Source organism: Sinocyclocheilus anshuiensis, unplaced genomic scaffold (assembly GCF_001515605.1).
Source record: "Sinocyclocheilus anshuiensis isolate Anshui unplaced genomic scaffold, SAMN03320099.WGS_v1.1 scaffold553, whole genome shotgun sequence".
NCBI classification, from domain to species: domain Eukaryota; kingdom Metazoa; phylum Chordata; class Actinopteri; order Cypriniformes; family Cyprinidae; genus Sinocyclocheilus; species Sinocyclocheilus anshuiensis.
Genome location: NW_015539821.1, coordinates 3,144,192 through 3,154,596, shown reverse-complemented (window position 1 = coordinate 3,154,596; position 10,405 = coordinate 3,144,192). Strand labels below are relative to the sequence as shown.

The 10,405-nt window shown below is 39.9% G+C and overlaps 2 protein-coding genes across 2 annotated transcripts; both read left to right on the top strand.

Annotated features, from left to right (window-relative positions):
- The first annotated feature begins 909 nt into the window (after positions 1-909).
- LOC107684158 (inward rectifier potassium channel 16-like) lies at positions 910-2,777 on the top strand. Its single transcript, XM_016480370.1, has one exon. The coding sequence runs from the start codon at positions 945-947 to the stop codon at positions 2,106-2,108; it is 1,164 nt and encodes a 387-aa protein (XP_016335856.1). The 5' UTR covers positions 910-944; the 3' UTR covers positions 2,109-2,777.
- Positions 2,778-4,991: 2,214 nt separating this feature from the next.
- LOC107684113 (inward rectifier potassium channel 2-like) lies at positions 4,992-9,661 on the top strand. Its single transcript, XM_016480329.1, has 2 exons — positions 4,992-5,168; positions 7,676-9,661. The coding sequence occupies exon 2, from the start codon at positions 7,921-7,923 to the stop codon at positions 9,202-9,204; it is 1,284 nt and encodes a 427-aa protein (XP_016335815.1). The 5' UTR covers positions 4,992-5,168; positions 7,676-7,920; the 3' UTR covers positions 9,205-9,661.
- Positions 9,662-10,405: the final 744 nt, after the last annotated feature.

The following is a 10,405-nucleotide window of genomic DNA, read 5'->3' as shown; positions in this document are numbered from 1 at the left end:
TTAGATAAATGGCAGAAGTCAACAGGCTTTTCAAAATCCAAAATATTTTTAAAACAGGCGCTTTTGCATGTCGTTTTGAAACTCTTCTGCCATCCTCTTGTCTGTCTTATCTCTCTCTCGTCAGCTTCTCCTTTCTAGATAAATGAGATCTGATCTGTGATGCGACTGTCGTTCGGCACGCTGCATTGAGCAGCCGCGTTCAGTTTTAATTGTAGTGAACTAAATGATTTTTATTATTATAAAAAATCAAAACGACGGTGGGGGCGGTGCCGCGGTGGGCAATAACATAACCGGTGTTGCAGGAACTTGCGGCTTCACATCGGTAAAACCGTCAACACCGTCTATCGCAGCAACACGAATTTCGTGTCCTGTCAGTCACTGCGTGAAATAGATATGAAATTGAGCGTGCACCAGTACAAAGGGCGGAGCGGACGGGGCGATTCTCTCCTGAGAACAGTCTAATTGCCGGTAAATACATATTTAAACTTTAAATAAGTATGAAATATATCACTGTTTTTTCGCTTATTTTCGTTTGGACATGCTCATATGTTGGTATTTTGATATAGGCTATTTTTAAAATATATACTGTAAAAGGTTATTATATGGTACGATAGTTATTTTAGGTTGTTTAAATTGGAAAAAAAAAAGCTAAAATTCTGCGGCACCCCTAGCCAGTTGTCACGGCACCCACTTTGGGAACCACTGGTGTAGACGTCGGGTCCCTCGAGTTGGCTAAAATGAAACTGACAACATGTTCAGAATAACTATCACATTTTTGCAAGGATGTAAAAATCAGTTTGTCTATTCAAGATGCAATATATATATATATATATAAAATAAACCTGTATATATGTGTGTGTGTGTGTATGTATCTAATTGAGCTCAGTATTATGGGTACCTGTGAATCTGAATCTGAATTTCTCTCTTCTCTAGACTGAGGCAGCATGAACTCGGGCACAGTACAGTATTCCGGAGTGAAGTGCAGTGACGAAATTCCCAATGTGCTTACAGATGACAACTACTACTCCAAGAAGAAACGATACGTGAAAAAAGATGGGAGCTGTAAAATGGTTGTGCACCACGTTCCAGAGGAGTGGCTTCTCTGGGTCACTGACATCTTCACCACCCTGGTGGAGATCCGCTGGAGGGTCATGTTCTTGACATTTGCCTTCTCCTACATTTTATCGTGGCTCTTTTTTGGAATTTTGTTCTGGATCATTGCTTTGACCCACGGCGATATGAAAGACCACAACAATGAGCCATGTGTTTATGAGGTTCGAAGTTTTACAGCTGCTTTTCTATTCTCATTAGAGACCCAGACCACCATTGGTTATGGCTTTCGGGGGATGTCTGAGAACTGCATGATTGCCATCATCGTAGTTACCATCCAAGATGTCATCAGTGTCTTCATTGACACTTTTGTCATCGGCATCGCAGTCGCAAAGATGGCATCTGCACGTAAGAGAGCACAAACGGTTGGATTCAGCAATTGTGCAGTGATCAGCTTGCGTGACGATCACCTATGCTTGTCATGGCGGGTCGGGGACTTCCGAAGGAACCACATGGTAGAAGGAACGGCTCATGCACAGCTGGTACGGCACCTGGCACACAGCACAGGAAAAGTTAACGTTACATACAAAGACCTCAACATTGAAGAGAACAAAATTATCCTGGCCACCCCAACGACTATAATTCATAAAATCACCCCTGGCAGTCCTCTATACAAGGTGAGCTTGAAGGACCTGAGGAAGGAGAACTTTGAGCTGGTGGTCTCTTTCACCTACACAGACGACTGCACAGGCATCCTTCACCAGACACGCACATCCTACACTCCAAGTGAGATTCTGTGGGGCCAGCACTTTCAGGAGATGATCAGGGTCACCCGCAGGAACTACAGAGTGGACTACGCCCTGTTCAACCACACAGTTAAAGTCCTGGTCTCAGAATTAAGCGCAGAGGAGTATGACCTAAAGAAGTACTCTCAGCAGCCAAAACACAAACCACTCCACATAAGTTCTCCAACAGCATCTGTGGAATTGGTTAATGGGGATAGTCTTGAGGCAGAAAAAGCATCCACCAGCAGTGCTATCCAAGAACACGAGCTATAACAGTGGCCTTGATACATCCTGACTCTGCTATAGCACTTTGAAATAGTGCTTCCTCAAAGGGCATCATTATTGTAAGAAATAGTGCACTTATAGTTAGATTTAGACATTAAGGTGTGCTGTTAGTAAGTTAGCAAGAAGAGCTTAAAAGGCCTTTCTAACATAGTATCCTGGACTAGTACTGGAAAATCACATTAAAGCCCTGTAGGCCCTTCGGTTTGATGAGAATCCAATTAGAGCACTATAGTCAATATAATATAAAAGTGTTGTTTAATTAGTATCTTATTTATGTTGTATATGTGGCATTCAGCAGCCTTGCACAAACTCAGTATCACTTTATACCACTTTATCACTGATATCACAGACATAGAAAAAAATTGATGGACATTACAGACTCGTCTTCTATGACCTTGAAGGTTCTTTGATATCAAGAGATGGAAAAAAATGACCTCCTTGATTAAATTATGAACCCAAACCTTCAACTTACATAAGAGGCAATGGATCAATTATCATGACAGTGACATTAACCGGACCAAACTGTGGTCAGTCAGTGTGTCTCTTTAGCATTAGCTGAGTAAGTACAGAACACTGTTCCACCTTATTTTGCAAAGTGGTTAACCTTTCCGTCCAAACAACTAATAAAATCTTTTGGAAACAGAGCCCCAGTGGCAATTTTCAATGGACCTTTTTCACATTTACGGGTTTCTCAGCAGCAGAAGTTGTCATAGTTGGGTAAACGTCTATAGCAGTGAATGGGAGACTACCACAAATATATTGTTTGCATTCCTATTTGCTCAAATAGCAAAAGAAAAACTCCATGACAGTGTTTTCATGACTTTCAAAAAAGGAAAAAAAAATAAGAGAGAGACTGATAACAGCAGTCAGTAGAGAGAACGTTGTCAAATTTACCATCACTCCCATAGATGCTGTATTAGAAACACCCTCACATTAGCGTTATCTAGTTTTTTGTAATTTGATGCAAAGGTAATATAATACAAAGCATACAGTGTTATAAATGTATACATTTTTTTCAAAAATGAAAATACAAAAAACTTTGGAGGATTTACGATGCTGATGACCATTGAAATGCGTCATCACAGTCTTGTGAGAAGGGTCCATATTTACACAGTCTGCAATCCAATTCCCCTAAGGACAATTTAATGGTTGATAAATGAGTATTTAGATTTCATTGTGCAATGTATGACTGTTGAAAGACCTCCCCTCCTACAACCAAGCAATTCTGAAATACTTGCATCATATTTTAATATAAATTTATACATTTTAACATATACAGTATATTATAATAAACCGATCATTCATATAAAAAGATTTTTAGAGAAGCCTTATATAATATTATTTGATTAAATTACTGTTGTTATATGTAGTCACATTTTATAATTGTTCAGCCATAGACTGATGTTATCACATTGACCACATCCAATAATTTGGAATGACAAAAAAAGTCCAGGATGTCCTCTTCAAAAAAGACCAGGACTTAAAACAGTGGCATGTATGGTCTCAGATATATTAACAAAAAACATATGTCTACTACAGTGAATAAAACTGCTGGGTCTCAGGACATGTTCCTCGGAAAGTGAAGTCTCCAGCCCTCCACCTTGTGGTTGGATGCAGTGCTGTCCAAGCATCGCCTCAAATTAGGCTGAAAGGTAAACAGAGGCTGGACAGCTCATGCACCATGTTTCGCCTATAAATAGTCTGTATAAATAGTTATTTATAGACTTAAACAAGAAAGTAACTAAAATAAGCACTTTGCAACAGCTTCACAAATAAAAGTTTAACACAGCTCATTAGTTATGATAAGTAAGCAGTGTGTGACACGCAGCAGCCGGGAAGGGCAAAGGCCTGTGGAACACTTGCTGCTGGGTTTTCATTGGACCACTTATAAAGAGATGGAGAAACATTCCTCTGACTGAACAATAAATGATCATTCATTTCTTTCACAATGGTCTTGAAATACTGATTCCCAACAATACAACACACAGATGCTGGAAGACAAAGCCTGAATAGTTTCGGAGTTGAGCTGTGGAAATGTATACAGTGGATCCTATACTATTTGTTGATCATATTTCATCATGGCAAACCCCAGAATAGCACATTTGGAAACTGTTAAAATTATGACTTCACTGTTTGTTGTCAATGGCATAACCTAGACTAAAGGCCACAGTAGTATTTCATGTTAAATTATTTTATACATGATTTGTTTATTGAAACAAAATATCTATATAAAGAAGTGTTTGGTTTAAATCTGAAGCCTGATAAACGATGTCCACATTGCCTTTGGTCTCATAGTTACTCATAATTAAATATCTGAGGTCAGTGTGGGAAGTACACACTATTTTTCTCAGTGTGACTTTTCAGTTAGTAATTTTCGCAGCGAAACCGGGCGAGATTCGAGCGACGGTTTAAGTCACGTTGCGATTATATTTATGACTTGTAAACAAATAATGACCTTATGTTTTGTCGAAATAACGTCAGGCATTGAGAAAAACCGCACTGTTGCTATGGTTACCTCCTCAGGCGAACGCGGCTTGTGTTTGTCAGCGTCTGTTTAGCTCATTGTGACTAACTTGTAACTGTGGTGGTTACTGAAAGTTTGTTTGAAAACTCTGCTGACACATATGCACACTTATGAAAGAATACATACTTTTTAAACTCCCACAAGCTTTAGTTTGGCTTCCATTGGGGGGATTCAATCCTTAATTCGCAAGCCGCTGTGGTTCCGCGTTTCAGTTGCTCTCCAGTCTGATTGTTTTATCCGCGCGTGAAACTCATCGGATTGGCAGGGTTTAAGAGAGGGGGCGTGGCCAGCTCTTGCGTGTTGTTTAAATGGGTTTGAAGCCTAGAAGAAACAGCACATGAGTTACCGCACGCCGCAAACAAGAGGAGAAACGTGGACATTTTTGTTCTTATGCTTCATATCAAATACTATTAATACGTTACGTGGAGAGAATCAGATCAATGAGAGGACAGTGTGGATAGTAAAACCAGTGTGGGATATTTTTATATATGAGAACTGTTTCGTGTTCATTTACAAATGACTAGGTAAGGTCGCACATATATTTGCTGACATATTTTATATAACTGTAAATAAACCCGGACTGTTTGACAATATGACGTGTTTTGTGCTATGCATTTTAACTTAATTTCATTAAGAATGTTGTGGCTCAGATGTTGCTCTTTCATTGCACAGGAGACTTTTTAGGGGAGTTCTCGGTTTTATTTGACTTTTGATAGCAGACAGTCGCATAGTTTGAGAACATTGTTGAGCTCTCTATTGAAAGCCTATAGGATACACATTATATCAGTAAAAAAACAAAAAAACAACAACAAAATCCCTGAGAAGCAGACCACTTAATCAAACAGTCTCAGTTTGAGCTCCATTTAATATGATTGCTGTCTAAGGGAAACACTTAAAGAGATTTCACTTATGATTTTTCTTATGGGATGTTATTATACATATATTTATTTATATGCATGATTTTCCCTCATGCACATGACACTTCAATGAAACTTGTGAGAGTGTGATCAATATTTGATTTTTATTTTCTCTGAAGACAAATACACAAGGTGACAGCATCCTGCATTTCTTATTACTTTATACATGTATTTAGTAGTCATTCAAAAGAAAGAAACTGTGAAAAACAAGATTAAGGGAATGTCTTTTCCTTCCACACCTGTTGACTTCTCCATATGCCTGCCTGGCAGATTTGCTTTATAAAAGGAGCATATGGGTTTTAGTACTGCATTATGTGTATTTTTGCATGTAACACATGATGTTAAATATTATATCGCCTAGTATTGTTCTTAGTAGTCTATTCCAGTGTTTCCCAACCGGGGTGCCGTCTGTCTAGAGCAGGGGTGCCGTGTAAAAAATCCTTTTTTAATATTTTTTAATTGCTAAAATGTTCAAAAAAGCATCTATTATATAATATCCATTTCTGATGTCGCCAATAATTAGAGATGCACCGAAATTCCGGCTGCAATTTCTTTACTATAAAAAAAAAAAAAAAAAGTAATTTCTGTTTAAATACAAATATATCATTTTATCTGGTTCTTTCCCTCTTGTCTTTTTCCTCTCTCAAATCCTTCTGCATTTCCTGCATCTGCTAAATAAGATAAAATGGGACCTTTCTTTTCAGTTATGGTTGCTAAGAACATTGAGGGCAGAATAGGAGCTTTAATGAGTAGTGTTTTAGCCCTCCCCAGGGAATTGTCACAGGGCTGTCATTAAACTGTTGAGAGAGAAGATGAGGTCCCAGAGGACAAGCTCTCAAGTCAACAAGCCTGGTCTCAGTCCCTGCTCTGCACCCTACTGCAAACCAGTCTTAGCTTGTTTTTATCGTCGCTGATGTTTAAGCAATAGTTCAGTATGTTATGTACTTTGAGACGGTATTTGAAGAGGTTGGACACAAGAACAGATTTGATCAGAATGCATGCTGTTCTCCATTGACTAAATGAGTTTTTCCTGTTTGACTCTTAAAATGTCAAAAATCCTTTAGGGAACAGGTCTTATTTTATAGCGCCATTTTTCATGGAAAAGATCAGCTGTTTCAGCTTTTTACCTGGAATACCTGTGATGACCTTTTTGTGATGATTTGTGAATATCCTGTGAGACACTCTTTAAAAGCATTTTATTATTGTTCAGTACACTAAAAATAGATAACATGTTAAATATACGGAAAGGTACTATAAAGGTTTTAAGTAGAGTTTTCAGGACTCCACTGTGGGTTGGATGAGTTTTTGGCTATTTAAATTAGTGCATTGATAAGAGACATACGTGACTGAACAAAACAATTTTCCATTCACCCTTACCCTGATTAGCACAGTATGTGAAAACAGGTATTACTAATGGTCTTGTGGGCAATTAAACTATATGAGAGATCGCATAAACAGACAGGTTGGCATGGCATTATCAAGTGATGTGGTGCACTACCTGGTAAAATGTCATTGTATTTAAGAAAATTACAAAATTTTTATTTGATTGAATTAAATTGACGAAGGTGTTGATGCAGGTGGTAATTGAGATTGAAATTATGACATGATATAAAAACCTTTGATGTTGCACAATAAAATTAAGAATTTTCTTTCTCAACATATGGACAAAATAAGTTGAAAAAATCTCACAATCAGACAAGAAACCTTCAGTCATTACTTCACAGCCTCACTGATGATTTGTCCATTTTGAGTAAAGTCTTATTGGCTAACGCTGCTGTTTTTTTCTCAATCTGAAAGGAATGGTTTGGGTCCTCTTAAGTTTCAAAGTATGAGTTTTTGATTAAGCACATACCATGCATCAAATTTAGTATTATTTCATGTGATCCTAAATTCATAGGGAAATGTTAACCTTATGATTTAATCAGTGTACAAATTTATCAGTACAAGCTGAGACTTGCATGAGAATGTGTGAGAATTATGTGCATCACATTTGGTCTCGGAGACCTGTGTGCTGTTAGATCCAAAAATTCAGTTCAGTTAATGTTCAGAGAATGTTGCATTTACAGTCTTTGCCAGTTAATGTTAACGTGTATCTCGTTTCTTGTTTCTTATAGGACATTTGATCGATGATATCACCAGAGCAGATGAGAACCGAGTGATCACGCCATCCTTGGCCCTTTCTGTCAATCAAAGGTCCAACTGGAGCAAAGAGACGCCTCCTGCGTCCGGCTCTGAACAACCCCATTTCTTGCTTGTGTTGGTCCCCGTGAGTGTTTCAAAACTGTTTCTCCAACGCTTTTTCCAGAAACTAAGACTGTTTTCCAAAGCAGAAACAGCACAGACCTCCCAGACTGAGGTGATGGGAAGTGTGCGGGCCAACCGCTACAGCATCGTGTCATCAGAGGAGGACGGTATGAAGTTGGCCACTGCTGCGGTGCCAAATGGGTACGGTAATGGGAAGGGCAAGGTCCACACCCGTCACCAGACCCAGAGCAGGTTTGTCAAGAAAGACGGACACTGCAACGTGCAGTTCATCAACGTCAGCGAGAAGAGCCAGCGCTACTTGGCCGACATCTTCACCACGTGTGTGGACATTCGCTGGCGATGGATGTTCGTTATCTTCTGCTTGGCCTTCCTGCTGTCGTGGCTGTTTTTTGGATGTATCTTCTGGCTGGTTGCAATATTCCACGGAGACCTGGATAACGACGGGCCCAAATGTGTCTCCAACGTCAGCACCTTCACAGCTGCCTTTCTCTTCTCTATTGAGACTCAGACCACTATCGGCTACGGTTATCGATATGTTACAGATGAGTGCCCCATCGCAGTGTTCATGGTTGTATTTCAGAGCATAGTCGGCTGCATCATTGACGCCTTCATCATCGGTGCTGTCATGGCAAAGATGGCAAAGCCCAAGAAGCGGAACGAGACTCTGGTGTTCAGCCACAATGCTACGGTGGCCATGAGGGACAATAAGCTGTGTCTGATGTGGAGGGTGGGCAACTTGCGCAAAAGCCACCTGGTAGAGGCCCACGTTCGAGCTCAGCTCCTTAGATCTCGCACCACAGCTGAGGGAGAGTTTATCCCTTTAGACCAGATGGACATCGACGTGGGCTTTGACAGTGGCATTGACCGCATCTTCTTGGTGTCACCGATTACCATCGTCCATGAGATCGATGAGGACAGCCCTTTCTATGACATGAGCAAACAGGAAATGGAGAACTCTGACTTTGAAATCGTAGTTATCCTGGAGGGCATGGTGGAGGCCACAGCCATGACCACCCAATGCCGCAGCTCCTACGTGGCCAGTGAGATCCTGTGGGGACACCGATTTGAGCCTGTCCTCTTCGAGGAGAAAAACTATTACAAAGTGGACTACTCTCGCTTTCACAAGACCTACGAAGTGCCCAGCACCCCCCTGTGCAGCTCGAGGGACCTTGCTGAGAAAAAATATATCCTATCCAACTCTAATTCTTTTTGCTATGAGAACGAGGTGGCCCTTTCAAACAAAGAGGAGAAAGGGGAAGGGAACGGGGACAGCCTGGGCCCTGGCGGGACAAACACGGACACTAGCTCAGACTCAGACAACAGCCAGGCCACCGTTCCTTTAGAACCACGGCCTCTACGGCGGGAATCTGAAATATGACTGTGCAGAACTAGCGGAAAGGTTTTACAGACACCTCTTCATACAGGCACATTGAGCTGAACTGAGCCCCTCGGTGAGCCAGACTCAAGCTAACGGTACAGTTACGAGGAGGAATCGACAGAGAAACTGTACAAGAGTGTTCTTACAAATATGCATGGTTAAATAAAACACAGCATAGAGGCACTGCACAGCTAATGAAGAATGCACATCAAGGGAGGAGAAGAGAGAGTTCCCCAATTAGGTGACACTACCTTTTTAGACAATTGCTTCTGAATGACATAAAGCCGAGAGCATGTAACTGGTTGGCAAAACTTGAAAATGAGCAGGCATGTGTCCATGTGCAGTTGTCCAACGATGTAAGAATGATTCGAGCTCAGACTAATATTTTCAGCCTTTTACTTATGCTGCTACCAAAGTTGGTAATATCCGTATGGAAAATTTATATATGAAGTTCTGTCAATTGAATTTGGCATTTTGAATAGCTATGAAAAATGAAATAAATGCTTCATATTAACAATATTAAAATAATAATAGTTTTTAGAAATAACATTATACAAATAAACAAATACAATTAAAAAAGAAACAGCCAGGAGTGTTAGTCAATGTCTTAAGTATCGTTAAAAAGTCCTGTTCCTACCATCTAGTTAATTATTCCATCATCCCCTCTTTTCATTTCTATTTAAGTCCAATGACCTTTGTGTGAGGCTTTGGGTATTTCTGGAACAATCTTTCAGGGGGCTTAGGTGGGTGACCTCTATTTGGGAAAACAGACAACTCAGTGTCTGCTCTTTAAAAAAAAAAAAAACATTAAGTTGTAAGCCCTCGACAGTGCATTTCAGGTTATCTGAAGAGAGAAATGCACAGGAACATGCCTGTTTATTGCGATATATATATATCGGACAGGGTCTTTAGATCAGTATCAGAATGAGAATCGCAGTGGTCATGTCCGCACGGACAAAGAGAGTGAACGTGTTAATGAATGTCTTTCTACAAGTGCTGCTATGTTGCATATTATAGAGTTTTAGACTTAATCCAAAGAGTATTCAAAGTGATCTTTCATAAAGAATGCATCAAATTCTTTTATTAGATGTAGGACAATAGGACAAGTCATGATGTGGAGTAAAAAGTATATATACAGTGGGTACGGAAAGTATTCAGACCCCCTTAAATTTTTCACTCTTTGTTATATTGCAGCCATTTG